This window comes from Symphalangus syndactylus, chromosome 6, assembly GCF_028878055.3.
Source record: "Symphalangus syndactylus isolate Jambi chromosome 6, NHGRI_mSymSyn1-v2.1_pri, whole genome shotgun sequence".
Classification (NCBI taxonomy): Eukaryota; Metazoa; Chordata; class Mammalia; order Primates; family Hylobatidae; genus Symphalangus; species Symphalangus syndactylus.
Genome location: NC_072428.2, coordinates 147,655,410 through 147,675,051, shown reverse-complemented (window position 1 = coordinate 147,675,051; position 19,642 = coordinate 147,655,410). Strand labels below are relative to the sequence as shown.

Below are 19,642 nucleotides of genomic sequence, written 5' to 3'. Positions count from 1 at the left end.
AAATATGTGTAAGACAATGTACAATGAAAACTACAATACATTGATGAGAAAAATAAGACAAATTAATAGTGATATATGCATGGTCATGTGTCTAAAGACTCAGTAGTGTTAAGGTGGAAATTACCTCCAAATTAGTATCAATATGACACAAAAACACAATCCTTAAAAAAAACATTGATAACTAGAACTTGGTCAAAATTTAAAAATTTTCTTCTTCAAAAGAAGACACTTCTTCAAAAGACACACAAAAGAATGAAAAGACAAGCCACAAACTTAGAAAAATACTTGCAAATAGTACTTTTTAAGATAAAAAATTTCAGAATGTATAAAAATCTCTAAAAACTAAAATAAAAAGCAGCACATTAAAAACAGGCATTTTTTTTTTTTTCAAGACAGTGGATTGGAAGCAGTGTTAGCATGCCTCTCCCACTTGGAAAGACAAAATAGTGTGTAAAGATTCACACTGTAAACTTTTTTCCAAGAAGCAACACCAGAACTTGACAGAAAAACTGAAAGAAACCACAGAACCTTTGAAAGAAGTGGCAGGCTGCAGCCTACACTGTTAGCCAAGCAGAGAACTGTAAGCCCCACAGTGTGAGGGGAAGACACTGCCTCTGAGATATGCATCCCCACCGGGGAATTCAGCCCATGGGGACGGGACCTTAACCCTACCCTGATTTAGGGAGCAGTGGAGAATATAAAGTAGGAGAAGCAGCAGGAAGAGCCCTGTGTGCATTCCCAGTCTCCAGCATGGATTGGGGAATCCATTCTGCCTCACTGGGGACCTTGCGGAAGTCTGGCAGCCAACACAGTCTGTGGCCACAGGTTGAGAGAAGCTCCCAACTGAAATTTGCAATCTAATCTTGAGTAGGGACAAACTCCCTTGGCCATAACACGGCGGGGAGGGGGAAGCACGCTGCAGCCACAAGCACAGGATCTGGGAGGCTGGCTGGCTTTGCTGCTGGACTGGGATAGATGTGGTCTGAAAGCCACACTTCCTGTCTCCATGATGACTGGAACAATATCTCATATCTCAATATTAGTGTTGAATGTAAATGGCCTAAATGCTCCATTTAAAATATAACAGATTGGTAGAATGGATACAAAGACACAAACCAAATATCTGCTATCTTCAACAGACTCACCTAGCACATAAAGATGCATATAAAGTTAAGGTAAAGGGGTAGTAAAAGATATTCCATGCAAATGGAAACCAAAAGTGAGCAGGAGCATTCTTATATCAAATAAAACAGACTTTAAAGCAACAACAGTAAAAAGAGACAAGGTCATTAAATAATGATAAAAAGGCCAATCCAACAAGAAGATATTACAATTCTAAATTTATATGCACCAAATGCTGGAGCTCTCAGATTCATAAAACAATTACTGCTGGATGTAAGAAGTGAGATAGGCAGCAACATGCCAACACTGGGGGACCTCAATACTCCACTGACAGTACAGGACAGATCATTGAGACAGAAAGTCAACAAGGAAACAGTGGACTTAATCTACACTCTAGAACAAATAGATCTAACAGATATTTACAGAACATTCTAACCAAGAATTGCAGAATATACATTCCCTTCATGAGCACATGGAACATTCTCCAAAATAGACTAGATGAAGAGAATGTGGTACATATACGCCATGGAATACTATGCAGCCATAAAAAGGAATGAGATCATGTCCTTTGCAGGGACATGGATGAAGCTAGAAGCCATCATCCTCAACAAACTAACACAGGAACAGAAAACCAAACACTGCATGTTCTCACTTATAAGAGGGAGTTGAACAGTGAGAACACATGGACACAAAGGGAACAACACACACCAGGGCCTGTTGAGGGTTGGGGGGAGACGGGAGGGAACTTAGAGGACAAGTCAATAGGTGCAGCAAACCACCATGGCACACATATACATATGTAACAAACCTGCACATTCTGCATGTGTATCCCATCTTTTTAGAAGAAAAAGTAATGAACCAAAAAAGACCGTATACTAGGCTACAAAACAAGTCTCAATAATTTTTTTAAAATTAAAGTTATATCAAGTATCTTCTCAGACCACAGTGGAATAAAACTAGAAATCCACTCCAAAAGGAATTTTTTAAGCTATACAAATACATGGAAATCAAAAAATATGCTCCTCAGTGATTTTTGGGTTAACAATGAAATCAAGATGGAAGTTTACAAATTCTTTGAAATGAATGATAATAGTGACACAAGTTATCAAAACCTCTGGGATACAGCAAAAGCAATGCTAGGAGGAAAGTTCACAGTGCTAAATGCCTACATCAGAAAGTCTGTTAGAGCCCAAATTGACAACCTTATGTCACACATCAAGTAACTAGAGAAATATGAACAAACTAAACACAAAGATAGAAGAAGAAAAGAAATAACAAAGATCAGAACAGAGCTAAATCAATTAGAAAGAAAGAAATACAAAAGATCAATGAAATAAAAAATTGGTTTTTTGAAAATATAAACAAAACTGATGGACCATTAGCTAGATTAATTCAAGAAATGAAGAGTGAGGATTCAAATAAGCTCAACTATACCACAGAAATACAAAAGATCATTCAAGACTACTATGAACACTTCTATGCACACAAACTAGAAAATCTAGAAGAAATGAATACATGAATATATTCCTGTAGGCATACAATCCTCCTAGATTAGGAAGGAATAGAAACCCTGAACAGACTAATAACAAGCAGTGAGATTGAATCAGTAACTTAAAAAATTGCCAACAACAAAAAAAGCCCAGGACTAGATGGATTCACAGCTGAATTATATCAGACACTCAAAGAATTGGTACCAATTCTACTGAAACTATTCCAAAAGATCAGGGAAGAGAGAATCCTCCCTAACTAATTCTATGAAGCCAGTATCACTCTGATACTAAAATCAGGGATAAAATAATGAACAAAAGCAAACTATAGACCAATATCCCCAATGAACATAGATGCAAAAACCCTCAACGAAATACTAGCTAACTGTTTATCCAATTTGGCAGTCTGTGTCTTTTAATTGGAGCATTTAGCCCATTTACATTTAAGGTTAATATTGTTATGTGTTAATTTGATCCTGTCATTACGATGTTAGCTGGTTATTTTGCTCATTAGTTGATGCAATTTCTTCCTAGCATTGATGGTCTTTACAATTTGGCATGTTTTTGCAGTGGCTGGTACTGGTTGTTCCTTTCCAATGGTTAGTGCTTCCTTCAGTAGCTCTTGTAGAGCAGGCCTGGTGGTGACAAAATCTCTCAGCATTTGCTTGTCTGTAAAGGATTTTATGTCTCCTTCACTTTTGAAGCTTAGTTTGGCTGGATATGAAATTCTGGGTTGAAAATTCTTTTCTTTGCAAGGCTGGTTCAACATATGCAAATCAATAAACATCATCCAGCATATAAAGAGAACCAAAGACAAAAACCACATGATTATCTCAATAAATGCAGAAAAGGCCTTTGACAAAACTCAACAGCCCTTCATGCTAAAAACTCTCAATAAATTAGGTATTGATGGGATGTATCTCAAAATAATAAGAGCTATTTATGACAAACCCACAGCCAATATCATACTGAATGGGCAAAAACTGGAAGCATTCCCTTTGAAAACTGGCACAAAACAGGGATGCCCTCTCTCATGACTTCTATTCAACATAGTGTTGGAAGTTCTGGCCAGGGCAATCAGGCAGGAGAAAGAAAGGGTATTCAATTAGGAAAAGGAGAAGTTAAATTGTCCCTGTTTGCAGATGACATGACTGTATATTTAGAAAACCCAATCGTCTCAGCCCCAAATCTCCTTAAGCTGATAAGCAACTTCAGCAAAGTCTCAGGATACAAAATCAATGTGCAGAAATCACAAGCATTCTTATACACCAATAACAAACAGAGAGCCAAATAATGAGTGAACTCCCATTCACAATTGCTTCAAAGAGAATAAAATACCTAGGAATCCAACTTGCAAGGGATGTGAGGGACCTCTTCAAGGAGAACTAGAAACCACTGCTCAATGAAATAAAAGAGGACACAAACAAATGGAAGAACATCCCATGCTCCTGGATAGGAAGAATCAATATTGTGAAAATGGCCATACTGCCCAAGGTAATTTATAGATTCAATGCCATCCCCATCAAGCTACCAATGACTTTCTTCAAAGAACTGGAAAAAACTACTTTAAGGTTCATATGGAACCAAAAAAGAGCCCACATTGCCAAGATAGTCCTAAGCCAAAAGAACAAAGCTGGAGGCATCACGCTACCTGACTTCAAACTATACTACAAGGCTAAAGTAACCAAAACAGCATGGTACTGGTACCAGAACAGAGATATAGATCAATGGAACAGAACAGAGCCCTCAGAAATAATGCCACACATCTACAACCATCTGATCTTTGACAAACCTGACAAAAACAAGAAATGGGGAAAGCATTTCCTATTTAATAAATGATGCTGGGAAAACTGGCTAGCCATATGTAGAAAGCTGAAACTGGATTCCTTCCTTACACCTTATACAAAAATTAATTCAAGATGGATTAAAGACTTCAATGTTAGACCTAAAACCATAAAAACCCTAGAAGAAAACCTAGGCAATACCATTCAGGACATAGGCATGAGCAAGGACTTCATGTCTAAAACACCAAAAGCAATGGCAACAAAAGCCAAAATTGACAAATGGGATCTAATTAAACTAAAGAGCTTCTGCACAGCAAAAGAAACTACCATCAGAGTGAACAGGCAACCTACAGAATGGGAGAAAGTTTTTGCAATCTACTAATCTGACAAAGGGCTAATATCCAGAATCTACAAAAAAACTCAAACAAATTTACAAGAAAAAAACAACCCCATCAACAAGTGGGCAAAGGATATGAACAGACACTTCTCAAAAGAAGACATTTATGCAGCCAACAGGAACATGAAAAAATGCTCATTATCACTGGCCATCAGAGAAATGCAAATCAAAACCACAGTGAGATACCATCTCACACCAGTTAGAATGGCCATCATTAAAAAGTCAGGAAACAACAGGTGCTGGAGAGGATGTGGAGAAATAGGAACACTTTTACACTGTTGGTGAGACTGTAAACTAGTTCAACCATTGTGGAAGACAGTGTGGCAATTCCTCAAGGATCTAGAACTAGAAATACCATTTGACCCAGCCATCCCATTACTGGGTATATACCCAAAGGATTATAAATCATGCTGCTATAAAGACACATGCACACGTATGTTTATTGTGGCACTATTCACAATAGCTAAGACTTGGAACCAACCCAAATGTCTATCAATGATAGACTGGATTAAGAAAATGTGGCACATATACACCATGGAATACTATGCAGCCATAAAAAATGATGAGTTCATGTCCTTTGTAGGAACATGGATGAAGCTGGAAACCGTCATTCTCAGCAAACTATCGCAAGGACAAAAAACCAAACACCACATGTTCTCACTCATAGGTGGGAATTGAACAATGAGAACACCTGGACACAGGAAGGGGAACATCACACACCAGGGCCTGTCATGGGGTGGGGGTATGGTGGAGGGATAGCATTAGGAGATATACCTAATGTAAATGACGAGTTAATGGGTGCAGCACAACAACATGGCACATGTATACATATGCAACAAACCTGCACGTTATGCACATGTACCCTAGAACTTAAAGTATAGTTAAAAAAATACTAGCTAACTGAACCCAACAGCACATCAAAATGGTAATACACCATAATCAAGTAGGTTTCATCCCAGGGATGCAGGGATGATTTAACACATGCAAGTCAATAAATGTGATACATCACATAGTTAAAAACATACACCACATGATCATCTCAATAGATGCAGAAAAAGCATTCAATAAAACCCAGCATCATTTCATGATAAAAACTCTCAACAAACTCAGCACAGAAGGGACTTATCTCAAAATAATAAAAACCATATATGACAAACCCACAACCAACATCATACAGAAAGGGGAAAAGTTGAAAGCCTTCCCCCTGAGAACTGAAAGAAGACAAGGATGCCCACTCTCACCACTTCTATTCAACATAGTACTGGAAGTCCTAGCCAGAGCAGTCAGAAAACAGAAGGAAATAAAGAGCATCCAAATTGGAAAAGAGGAAGTCAAACTATTGCTGTTCGCCAGTGATACGATGTTATACCTACAAAACCCTAAAGACTCCTCCAAAAGACTCCTAGATTTGATAAACGAATTCAGGAAAGTCTCAGGTTACAAAATCAATGTTCACAAATCAGTAGCACTGCTGTACACCAAGAATAACCAAGCTGAGAATCAAATCAAGAACTCAATCCCCTGTACAAGGGCTTCAAAAAATAAATAAAATACCTATCAATATGCTTAACCAAGGAGGTGAAAGATCTCTATAAGGAGTATAAGACACTGCTGAAATATATTGTAGATGACACGAACAAATGGAAACACATACCATGCTTATGGATTAGAAGAATTTCATGAAAATGGCCACACTGCTCAAAGCAATCTATAGATTTAATGAAATTCCTATCAAAATACCAACATTATTTTCATATAGCACCAAAAAATAGCCCAAATAGCCAAAGCAATCCTAAACAAAAAGAACAGATCTAGAGGCATCACATTACCTGACTCCAAAGTATACTGCAAGGCTAGAGTTACCAACACAGCATGGTACTAGTAGAAAAGTAGACACATAGACCAATGGAACAGAATAAAGAACCTAGAAATAAACCCAAACACTTAGAACCAACTGATCTTCCACAAAGCACACAAAAGCATAAACTGGGGAAAGGACACCTGTTTGATAAATGGTTTTGGGAAAACTCGATAGCCACGTGTAGAAGAATGAAACTGGATCTCTACTGATGCAGGGTAAGGAGCCCCAAAGTGGGGCTTAGCCCACCAGGGTTCTCGCATTTGACCAGGAAAGAATTCAAGGGCAAGCTGGAGATAGAAGAAAGCAACGTTATTGAAAAGGCAGTGTTATAGCTCTGGCAGTGTTTTAGCTCTGTGACTGCTCTTGCAATGCTGGGCTACCCCATAGGCAGAGAGTAGCAGCTCAAGGAAGCTTTGCAGTCATATTTATAGCCAGTTTTAATTACATGAGGATTAAGAGTGGTTTATGCAGAAATTTCTAGGGAAGGGGTAGTAAGTTTTGGGTCATCAGGTCATTGCCATGGAAAGGGGCAGTACCTCCTGGGTGTTGCCATGGCAAGGGTAAGCTGACATGGCATATTGGTGGGTGTGACTTATGGAAAGCTGCTTCCTCCTTGGCTCTGTTTTAACTAGTCCTCAATTTGGTTCAGTAACCAAGCCCTGCTCCGAAGTTGAGTTCTGCCTCCTACCTCATTATCTCTTACCTTATACAAAAATCAACTCAAGATGGATGAACAACTTAAATCTAAGACCTGAAACCATAAAACTTCTAGAAGATTAACCAGGAAAAAATCTTCTGGACATGGGCCTAGGCAAAGAGTTCATGGGTAAGACCCCAAAAGCAAATGCAACTAAAACAAAAATAAATTGGACCTAATTAAACTGAAAAGCTTCATATAGCAAAAGAAATTATCAGACAACCCACAGAATGGGAGAAAATATTTGCAAACTATGCATCTGACAAAGGACCAACATACAGAATCTACAAGGAACGCAAATAATTTAGCAAGAAAAAATAATAATCCCATTAAAAAGTGGACAAATGACATGATAGACATTTCTTAAAAGATGATATTCAAATGGGCAACAAACGTGAAAAAAATGCTCAACATCACTAATCATCAAGGAAATGCAAATTAAAACCACAATGGGATACCACCATACTCCTACAAGATGACTATTATTAAAACGTCATAAAACAATAAATGTTGGTATGACTGTGGTGGTGAAAAGGGAACACTTATCCACTGCAGGTGGGAATTTAAATTAGTACAACCTCTATGGAAAACAGTATGGAGATTTCATAAAGAACTAAAAGTTGATCTACCATTTGATCCAGCAATCCCACTACTGAGTATCCAAAGGAAAAGAAATCAATATATCAAAAAGGTACCTGTAGATATATGTTTATTGCAGCACAATTCACAATTGCAAAGATATGGAACCAGTCTAAGTGCCCATTGACCCATGAGTGGATAAAGATGCAGTGGCTCACACCTGTAATCCCAGCACTTTGGGTGGCCAAGGCGGGTGAATCACGATGTCAAGAGATCGAGACCATCCTGGCCAACATGGTGAAACCCCTTCTCTACTGAAAATACAAAAATTTAGCCAGGAGTGGTGGCAGGTTCCTGCAGTCTGAGCTACTTAGGAGGCTGGAGGATGAGAATCACTTGAACTTGGGAGGTGGAGGTTGCAGTGAGCCGAGATTGTGCAACTGCACTCCAGCCTGGCATATATATACACCATGGAATACTACTCAGCCATGAAAAAGAATGACATAATGTCTCTTGTAGCCATTTAGATGGAGCTGGAAGCCATCATTCTAAGTGAAGTAACTCAGCAAAGGAAAATTGATTACCTTATGTTCTTACTTATAAGTGGGAGCCAAGCTATGGGTATGCAAAGGCAGACAGAATGATCTAATGGACTTTGGAGACTCAGAAGTGAGAGGGTGGGAGGGGAGAGGGATAAAAAAACCCCTACATATTGGGTACAATGTGCATTACTTGGATGATGGGTGCATTAAGATCTGAGACTTCAGCACTATTAAATTCATTCATGTAACCAAACCATATGTACCCCAACAGCTATTGAAATTTAAAAAATGGGCAAAAAGATTTGAATAAACACTTCACCAAAGAGGATAAATGAGTAATAATTTAATGTGAAATACTCAGTATCATTCCTCATTATGGAAATGAAAATTGAAATCACAGTGAAATACCACTACAAACCTATAAGAATGGCTAAAATTAAAAAAAAACAAACAACTGACCATCCTATGTATTGGCAAGGAGGTGGAGGAGCTGGACCTCTCATATGCCACCAGTGGAAATGTAAAACATTAACAACGATTTGGAAAACGTCTTGACAGTTTCTTCAAAAGTGAAATGTCTACTTGCCTGTGATCCCTCCATCCCACTTCTACTCAAGATAAATGAAAGCATGTGTGCATTCAAAGATTTACACATGTATCTTCATGGTAGCTTTCGTAGTAAATGCCCACAACTGAAAAAACCCAAATGTCTATCAGAAAGTGAATGGACAAAGAAATTTCGTTTGATCCACAAAGTGGAATGCTACTCAGTAATAAACTGGAGCGAGCTGTTGATGCATGAAACAGCACAGTGAGTCTCATTTCTGTTGACCGAAAGACAAAAGAGGAGCTATTGTTATAATTCCAGTTTGGAAAGCTGTAGAAAATGCAAACTGGGTTATAAGGGACAGAAAGCTGGTCGGGATTGCCTGGAGCTGTGGACAGGGACGGGAGAGGGCAGTGTCTCCAGGGGCACCAGGATGTATTCAGGGTGACGGACATGTTCATTGTCATGCCTCCTGTACTGTTTATTGTATGTCAATTATACCTCAATAGTGCTCCAAAAGGAAAAGAGGCAAGCAATCCCACGCAAAAATGTATAAAAACTTTGAACAGATACTTCATAAAAAGATATACAAATGGCCAATGAAGGCATCAAATGTGCTGAGCATCCTTATTCACAAAACCATAAAGAACAACCACTTCATGTCACTAGATTGGCTAAAATTTAAAAAAATCTATAAAACCAACTCTTGATGAGGACATAGAAATTCTCAAATTAGTAGGAATGCAATGCAAGCTGTTATAACCTGTATTTGGAAGCTGCTTAAAGGCTAAGATACGTCTGTCCTTGGACTCAGCAGTTCCCCTCTCGATGTCTATCCAAGAGGAGGGACGCCTGCATTCACAGGAAGGCTGGCCCGTGACTGCCCACAGTGGCTTTATCCAGAACAGCCCCAAACTGTCACCACCCAGATGTGGTCAACAAGCCCACCTTCCCCTATCCCTGTTTCTGGAGGGGGACCACCAGAGATTCTGCAGAGATAGCACAGCTTCCCTCACAGCCCTCTGCTTAGCCATGCTGCCTGGAGGAGCAGGTGCAGAGGCACATAGCGATGAGGACCGTGGCCTCCACATGTTGGATGCCACATTCACGATGTTCATTTGAGTTTTTTTAAAAGTTTGCCCCCTCATGCGATTGTTCTCACGACCTTTGGTGGGAAGTGGAGCTCTGGTGGAAAAGTTGCCCCAGGGCATGGTGTTCTGCTCCCAGCATAGACAGTACCGTCTGAGGCAGAGCAGGTTGATGCATGCTGGCCACCATGATCCTGACTGTCACCCCTGGTTTCCTCCCAGACAATCCTGTCCCTGGCCTCCACTGAACACTCGCAGTGACAGGTACCACCCGCCATGCACTAGCAGTCCCTCCACACCCAGACCTCTGCTCCATGGAAGCAGACCTGCTTACGGTTCCTCTGTTCTCTTGGCGTGTTTGGTGTCTGAGATGTGACAGACACACACAGTCTAGGGAGAAGGGCTGCGTCTTAGCTCTGCCCTTTCCTCACTGCGGGATCTTCTTTCCTCACTGCGGGATCTTCTTTCCTCATTTGCAAAATGTGGGTAATCATGTCTGTACCATCGAGTCATTGAAACGGTTAGAGAAAATTAAGGCATGTAAAGCTGAAAACAGCCTGGTGTAGCACTCAGTGAATAAGAGCCCCGTGGCGATGACTGTCCCTCTATCCTCCAGGTGGTTATGAGTCAACTGACCTCTAACCCCAGACCAAGGTGGACGGGACATGGATTGGAACTCGCTGCTTTAATCATGCCCTGTGCTTTTCACTTGCCAGGTAGGAGGCTTTTGGGTGCAGCTTCTGGAAAGGCCAAAACGCAAACAGGAGCCAGAAGAGTGACAGCAGGAAGAGTGGCGGGCAGAGCAGGGTGGGCTGAGAGCAGCGCTGGCCTCACGGCATTACGAGTCTCCGAGCAGGGCAGGGTGAGAACAGCACTGGCCTCATGGCGTAGCGAGTCTTGAGCAGGGCGGGCTGAGAGCAGCACTGGCCTCACGATGTCGTGAGTCTCAGCAGGGTGGGGTGAGAACAGCACTGGCCTCATGGCGTAGCAAGTCTTGAGCAGGGCGGGCTGAGAGCAGCACTGGCCTCATGATGTGGTGAGTCTCAGCAGGGTGGGGTGAGATCAGCACTGGCCTCAGGGCGTCGCAAGTCTCGAGCAGGGCGGGCTGAGAGCAGTGCTGGCCTCACGGTGTCACGAGTCTCGAGCAGGGCAGGCTGAGAGCAGCACTGGCCTCACGGTGTCACGAGTCTTCAGATAATTCCAGACTCTCAGAATGCATCATCATTAACAGATATCCAGGAGTTCACATTGGCACCTCGTGATACTGTCAACTCGCTACAAATTTGTTGATCCTAAGTAGTTTAGGACTTAACCTCTTCAACCTCATAGATTTTGGGAACTCTAAAAACTGTTCGAGGTCTTATTTTTCAATCTGAGAGCTCTATACCTTGGCTGCAGAGATAGCACAGTATACGCTCGTGTGAGACCCCCCTGCTTCCCTGAATGCAAAAAAGTTATTTTGTCTTGGCGACGGCGCTGTCAGTAAGAACGACACCACAATTATTTCCCCTCCACATGAGTGGGCCACTTAGAGCCTGGGCACTGTTAAACACTGACACTTTCTACTGTGTTAAGACAGAGACAGAGGCAGAGATACACAGAGACAGAGACAAAGACAGAGACATAGAGAGAGACAGAGAAAATAAATGAGCTGCCAGAATCACCTCTTTAAGGCCCGAGACAGAAAGGCATAGTGAAGTCATCCCAACCCCACATTCACGAGCCGGAGCCGGAGCTGCAGCGTTCCCACCTCAGCTCCCAAACCTGGCCACATCCGGTGCCAGCTCATTAGGAAGCCTGCGAACAGCACTGCGGCCGTGTGCTTTGTCAGGCCGGCAGCAAGCACGCCGTGATCAATGTGCCTGTCAGTGCTGCCTGCGGGCGGTGAGACAGGGAGAAAACGTGTGTTATGTGGTCAAAAGATGTCCTGACTTGGGCTTCCTAATTTGTTTTGGATCCTCAGTGCAGGAGAATAGCTGATGAGCACGGGCAGAGACCGAGGCACACACAGGAGTCTCCTCCACTCAGCGTCTCCCGGCGTGTGGGACTCCCCGGGCCTCCAGGCCTTCCTGTCAGCCTGAACTCACAATTGTGCCTTTGGGACTGGGCTGGATGGATCGCCAGGAGAGGCATGCTTGTCAAAGGAAGAGGCCTGATTTTTAGCTCTGGTACTCCCGGCCCCAGTAAAGTTGGGAGCGAGGAGAGTCACTTCTTCAGCAGTGTCACTGTTTGACAGTTGAGGGGTACAGTGCAGGGCGTGGCTCTGTGAACTGCATCAGCTGGCTCCAGGAAGCAGCTCTGATTTCCTCCAGCTGAAGAGAATCACATTCTTCCAAAACCAGGATTGCTTTTCTGAACCTCTGTAATAGCATTCTTTCAATTACGGTTGTTAATGTCTATGACTCAACTCCTAGTTCAGTCTGCAAGATGTTTGAGGACAGGGCCACATCTGAGTTATTCTTCCTTCATAGAAGTCCAGGGCTTGGCACACAGCAGCAGTAGAGGTTTGATGATGCTGATGGCGGGGGTGACACTGATGGTGGGGATGCTGCTGTGGATGGTGTGGATGATGATGGTGCTGCTGCTGCTGCTGCTGATGATGATGATGGTGGGAAGTTGATGGTTGGGGTGATGATGGCAGGGATGATGTTGATGGTGGAAGTGATAATGGTGGGGATGCTGCTGTTGATGGTGGGATGCTGTTGTTCATGGTGGGATGTTGCTAAGAATGGTGAAGATGATGATGGTGGGGATGCTGCTGTGGATGGTGGGATGCTGCTGTGGATGGTGTGGATGATGATGGTGGGATGCTGCTGTAGATGGTGAGGATGATGATGGTAGGGATGCTGCTGTGGATGGTGAAGATGATGATGGTGGGATGCTGTTGTGGATGGTGGGGATGCTGCTGTAGATGGCGTGGATGATGATGGTGGGGATGCTGCTGTTGATGGTGAAGATGATGATGGTGGGATGCTGCTGTGGATGGTGAAGATGATGATGGTGGGATGCTGTTGTGGATGGTGGGGATGCTGCTGTAGATGGTGAGGATGATGATGGTAGGGATGCTGCTGTGGATGGTGAAGATGATGATGGTGGGATGCTGTTGTGGATGGTGGGATGCTGCTGTGGATGGTGTGGATGATGATGGTGGGATGCTGCTGTGGATGGTGGGATGCTGCTGTAGATGGTGAAGATGACGATGGTGGGGATGTTGTTGTGGATGGTGAAGATGATGATGGTGGGGATGCTGCTGTAGATGGTGAAGATGATGGTGGGGATCCTGCTGTGGATGGTGAAGATGATGATGGTGGGATGCTGCTGTGGATGGTGGAATGATGATGGTGGGGATGCTGTTGTTGATGGTGGAGATAGTGGAGATGCTGTCATTGATGGTGGAAGTGATGATGGTGGGGATGCTGCTATTGATGGTGGGATGATGCTGATGGTGAGGGTGATGATGGTAGGGATGGTGCTGTGGATGGTGAAGATGACGATGGTGGGGATGCTGTTGTGGATGGTGGCAGTGACACTAATGGTGATGATGATACTGCTGATGACTGCCATTTATCAAGTTCCTCCTCTGAGTTGTGTGCTGAGCAAGGCACTTTTACCTATACGCTCCCTAATCCTCACAGTGGCTTTTAAAGAAAACAGAATTATTTTTCTAGTTTCGCAGGTGGTAAAAATGAGGCTTCAAGAGGTTAGATAACTGGTCCAAACTTACACAAGTTACACAGAGCTGACAGGATTGGGCCAGTCTCTCAGTAAGCCTTCTTTCCTGCTGACTTTTTCAGTGTGTGGGCGAGTGGGTTCTGCTTCTCCTCGTATGGAAATGCAGTGGGTTGAAGAATATTCCCAGTAGAATATCATGTCAGCTTAAATGTCAGCAGACTTTGGCAGAAGCTCTCAAATGCTTCATACCTATAGCTGGGCTACCCCAGAGACGCTCAGCCGGATTTCTCTTACATATAGTTTGAAGAATTCATGCACAGGAATGTCCATCGCATGTACTGGAAATTGGTCCATGTCCATGCCTTTAGGCTGCTAATTTCCAGGTTTGGGCAGCTACGGTCTTAAAAATTATTCCACATTGTCTTAGGAAACCTTCCTTTATTGGTATGTTGAACTGAGACTGAAAACATCTTCACAACAGGGGGTTTGAAAATGAGTCACAGAATTTTAAACTCCGAGCTGAGAGTAGAAGAAAAAGTCTAATTGGATAGTTCCTCTTCAGTTGAGATATGGATTTCCTGACTGCTTTAAAGGATATGAAGGTATAGGCCAGGCATGGTGGCTCACGCTTGTAATCCCAGCACTTTGGGAGGCCAAGGCAGGCAGATCACTTGAGGTCAGGAGTTTGAGACCAGCCTGACCAACATGGTGAAACCCTGTCTCTACTAAAAATGCAAAAAAATTAGCTGGGCGTGGTGGTGCGTGCCTGTAATCCCAGCTGCTCAGGAGGCTGAGGCAGGAGAATCACTTGAACCCAGGAGGCGGAGGTTGCAGTGAGCCAAGATCATGCCATTGCACTCCAGCATGGGTGACAGAGCGACACTATGTCTCAAAAAAAAAAAAAATATATATATATATATGAAGGAATAATAAGGTAAAGTAAATAATAGTAATAATAGTAGTAGTCATAGCCATTAACGCTTCTATGCCAGATACTATTATTGTTATCCTTGTTTTACAGATGACGTACATAACGTGCTGAAGCAAACGTCACTAAGCTTGTAGCATTGGTGGTAGTTTAAACCCAGGCAGCTCCAGAGCCAGTTCCCTTTCCTTGGGGACCTCAAACCATGAAAGAGCCAGTCAGTGTGAGAATACTTTTCTTCACTGCCCATGTTCCCAACTCTCAGGCCCTCTTGGTTATGGGATGGTCACCTCACCTTGGTGAGGAACACCACAGCGTTTGCAATCATCTATTGAGTAGCCAGAATGGCTTGCAAAAACTGACATTTGCTATTAATTCTACAGGCTCTGTTGTTTGTGCTAACTACTGAAATATTCTTTTTCCTCTTCACCTTAATTTGATTCAGAACATAAACCAAAAATAGATTGTTTATCCAAGTCTACTGCACAGATCACACTCTGCTGTGATTGTGTAATGCACTGAACCTAGTCAGTCCTGCACCTGGAGCTTCCAACTCAACTTTAATTAAAGGCCCTTCGAGTGGAAGCTCCAGGTTACTGCATTCATAGCAATGAGGGGAGAGCCGCTTGCAGGCACATAACGGGGATTTGGACACAGATCCCCACCCCCCAGCACGGTGGCTGACCAGGTGTTCAGAGACAGCCTTTGCAAGAGGGAGTGCAGGCTGAGCTGGAGATTGACACTTACACCCAATTTGTGGGGAATTGCTGGAGGGGCTGTTTGTTGTGGTGGCATTCACTGTCTCTCACTCGCTCGCTCTCTCTCTTTCTCACACTCTGGCTCTCTCACGTATTCTCTTTCTTAAGGGAAGAATAGTTGGTTTCAGCTAGTCCTTGGACAAAATTAAACAATTTGGATGATAGCTACAGTCACATCACTTTAGAAATAATAATTAAAATATCTTAGAGATAATGGCTGGGCGCAGTGGCTCATGACTGTAATCCCAGCACTTTGGGAGGCTGAGGCAGGCCCATCACTTGAGGTCAGGAGTTCGAGACCAGCCTGGCCAACATGGCGAAACCCCATCTCTACTAAAAATACAAAAATTAGCTGGGTGTGGTGATGGGCACCTTTAATCCCAGCTACTCAGGAGGCTGAAGCAGGAGAATCACTTGAACCCCAGAGGTGGAGGTTGCAGTGAGCCGAGATGTGCCACTGCACTCCAGCCCGGATGACAGTAAGAGACTCCGTCTCAAAAGAAAAAAAAAATCTTAGAGATAATGTCCGATTTCCTTTTTTGACAGAAGAAAATTGAGTCTCTAGGGGTCAAGTGATTTATCCAAGTTCATATATGAGAACTGAAATTAGAACCTGATTTAACCTGGCCGGGCACGGTGGCTCACGCCTGTAATCCCAGCACTTTGGGAGGCTGAGGCAGGTGGATCACTTGAGGCCAGGAGTTCGAGACCAGCCTAGACAACATGGTGAAACCCCATTTCTACTAAAACACACACACACACACACACACACACACGCAAAAACAGCCAAGTATGGTGGTGTGTTCCTGTGGTCCCAGCTACTTGGGGGGCAGAGACATGAGAACTGCATGAACCAAGGAGGCAGAGGTTGCAGTGAGCTGAGACCACGCCACTTCACTCCAGCCTGGGTGAAAGAGGGACACTCTGTCTCAAAAAACCCCCCAAAAACAAACAAAAAACCCCAACCTATATCAACCCACTTCCCAACTCCCAGGTTGCTACTCAAAAATCTAACCCAGAGCATGAACCCAAATATTTTCGGAAATAGCCAGACTCAGGAGCTGGACCCCCTTACCTTACTGTCAGTGATGGCTGCACGCCTTTAGCTAGTGCTGAGGTGTCCACCTCCATTGACACGACATTGATCAGGTGCCCGAAGGAAGTGCAAGTAGAAAATATGAACGGATGGATTTTAAACTGGGTTGTCCACACACCCATGCACGCCTCCAGGGAGCTCAGCTTGTGTGTCCAGGATTCAAAAGTCTCTAAGCTGGAAATTATTCATACTCAGCTTGTCCATGACATTTTGATGAAACCCAAGTCAGAGGTAGAATGTGGGGACTTTTCACATTTTTACAGCTGCCCTAGAGGTGAGGACAGCTGGGCCTTGGTTTGTCTAGTGACACAAAGTGTGATGAGGACATGTCCTCTTAGGGAATTTTACTAAATGAGTGAGGAGAAAATATAGACAGAAATCCCATGAAAGACTGTTAGCCAGGGCATTGATGAGTAAATGATGTGATAGGTAATTATCGAACAAGAGACCCTGGCATCTTCCCTGCTGCAGAACATTGCAGTTAAAAGAGCAGGTGACAAACATGTTTGAAGTCATCAGTAAAGAAGTTGGAATGAAGACCTCCAGACAAGGCACTTGAGGCCTCTGCTGAGGGTTGCTGAAAGAGATTCAGCTATTGGGGAGCAGTTTTCAGGCTTAAAATAAAGACCAGTGCAGGCAAAAAATATGAGCAGACATTTTTTCAGAGAAGATGTAGGAGTGGTCAATAAGGGCATGCAAAGATGCAGCATTATTAGCCAACAGGGAGGCACTGCAGAGCCTCATGAATGTGCCTGGGAGCAGCTCCTCTCATCGCTGTGAATGCAGTAACTCCGAGCTGCTATGCAAAGGACCTTTAGTTAAAGCTGAGTTGGAGGCTCCAGGTGCAGGACATACTAGGCTCAGCGTATTATGCAAGTGACACAGCACGGTATTGCTTTCCAACCGCTAGGACAACCATAATAAAAACAGAAGGAAAGTAGCAAGTGTTGGCAAAGATGCAGAGGAACTGGCATCTGCATGCATTACTGGTGAGATTGTTTGTGGTGCTGCTGTGCTGGAAAACAGCTTGGGAGTTCCTCAGTCAGTTAAATGTCGAGTTACCATGAAACATCCTTGAATAAACCCAAGAGAACTGAAAACACATTTATACAAAGACTCATAAATGAATACTCACAGCAGCATTATTCAAAATAGCCAAAAGGTAGAAAAAAGCAAATGTCCATCAACTGATAGGTGGATTTTTAAAATGTGGGATATACATGCAGTGGGATAGTACTTGCCTTAAAGAGGAAGGATGTCCTGGCCCATGCCCCAGCATCAGCATGGGTGCACCTGAGGACATTACGCTTAGGGAAATGAGCTAGGCACAGATGCCACACGTGGTGTGATTCCATTTACACCAAACATCCAGAAGAGACTCATGCATAGAGACTGAAAGCGAATGACCAGTGTCGGGGTGGGAGGGAGGAACGGGAACACTGCAAAGTCTCTTTTCGGGTGATGCGGATGTTCTGGACTTAGCAGTGATGTTTCACAACTCTGAATACACTAAAAACTGCTGATGTGGGTGAATTATCTCCATAAAGCTGTTATTAAAAATAATGCAGGAACAAATATGAAATAGGGACCTGGGTTGGTCAGAGTGAAAATGAGAGTCCTGTTTTGGCTTTACATTTCAGAGATGTCCAGGGCTGTTTAGGAACTTGAAAACTGAGACCGAAGGGCATCTTGGTGCCCCCAGCTGATAATGGAAATGCAACTCTTGTTCTGTTTTGCTCTCCTGCCCTCCAGGGTGACGACCGCTTCTCTGAGAGCATCCTGACCTATGTGGCCCACACATCTGCACTGACCTACCCTCCTGGGCCCCGGGCCCAGCTCCCTGAGGACCTCCTGCCACGGACCCTCAGCCAGCTCCAGCCAGATGAGCTCAGCCCTAAGATGGACAGTGGTGTGGACAGACACCATCTGATGGCGGCCCTTGGTGCCTATGCTGCCCGAAGGCCCCCAGCTCCCCCCGGGGAGGGCAGCCTGGAGCCACAGTACCTTCTGCGTGCACCCTCAAGAATGCCTAGGCCCTTGCTGGCACCAGCCACTCCCCAGAAGTGGCCTTCACCTCTGGGAGACCCTGAAGACCCCTCCAGCACAGGCGATGGTGAGCCAGCCCCGTGTGGTTTTTCTCGTTTGCTGACTGCCCTGTGTCCAGCCCCTCCCAGTGACAGACGCACCATGCTCTTCCCACATGTGGGGTCTGCACACCGCACTCCCCTTGAGGATGCGTGGCAGGAATGGGGCACCATGTGGGGAAGGGTCCCTTCGGTCCTCATACCCTCTCTGTGCTGGGAAGGAGTATGTGGTCATTTCATGACCTGGGAACGCAGTGGCCGGTGAGAGGCGGGAGGTGATCCTGAGGGTGGGATGGAGAAGGCGCTGCTGAGGGTGTGAGGACAGTGAACACAGCGGCCAGTGGGAGGGGGAGGTGATCCTGAGGGTGTGAGGACAGTGAACGTGGCAGCCAGCGGGAGGAGGAGATGATCCTGAGGGTCTAGGGATGATGAATGCAGCAGCTAGTGGGAGGAGTTGCTCCTGAGGGTCTGGGGACAGTGCGTGTTCCCTTCTCACTTCTTGTTCATCCCTTCCCCAGATTTTATGATTTCACAATTTTACTGCTGAAGCTGATGGATGGGGCAGGGAGCATGGCTTTCAGGACGGGTCTGGCCCACAGCTTGTGTCGTCCATATCTGTTTTGGAAAATTGACTCTGAACACGTTAAGTCCAGTGTCCTTTGTCGCTGAACTCACTCCTCCCTGTGGCCCAGCATGTGGCCATAGCCCATATTTATGGCGGTTTGCCACGTCCTCCAAAGCCCCCTGTCTGGATTTCATGCTGCTCACCATGGGCTGGGTGAACAGTGTCGGACTCGAGGTGACTGCTGTGCCAAGACCGTGGCTTCCGGTGTCGCTCCCTGAGTTAACCCACGTCAGGGCGGGCCCAGGGGAGAAGGGCGTTTGCAGGTTCCTGTGACTCTGTGATATGGAGAAGATTGCAACCCATTTATTTCCCAACAGCCCTTTCCCAAGACCATCCTGCAGTGGGTTCTGATAAAACATGACTTCCCTTTTGGAGATA

The 19,642-nt window shown here is 44.3% G+C and overlaps 1 protein-coding gene across 5 annotated transcripts in view; it reads left to right on the top strand.

Moving 5' to 3' along the window:
- Positions 1-19,642, top strand: part of PTPRN2 (protein tyrosine phosphatase receptor type N2) — a 987,645-nt gene that overhangs the window by 368,937 nt on the left and 599,066 nt on the right. For all 5 annotated transcript variants that reach the window (XM_055269741.1, XM_055269742.1, XM_055269740.1 and 2 more), the window contains one exon: positions 18,308-18,668. In XM_055269741.1, coding sequence (XP_055125716.1) covers positions 18,308-18,668 — 361 coding nt within the window. The remainder of the gene's footprint in view (positions 1-18,307; positions 18,669-19,642) is intronic.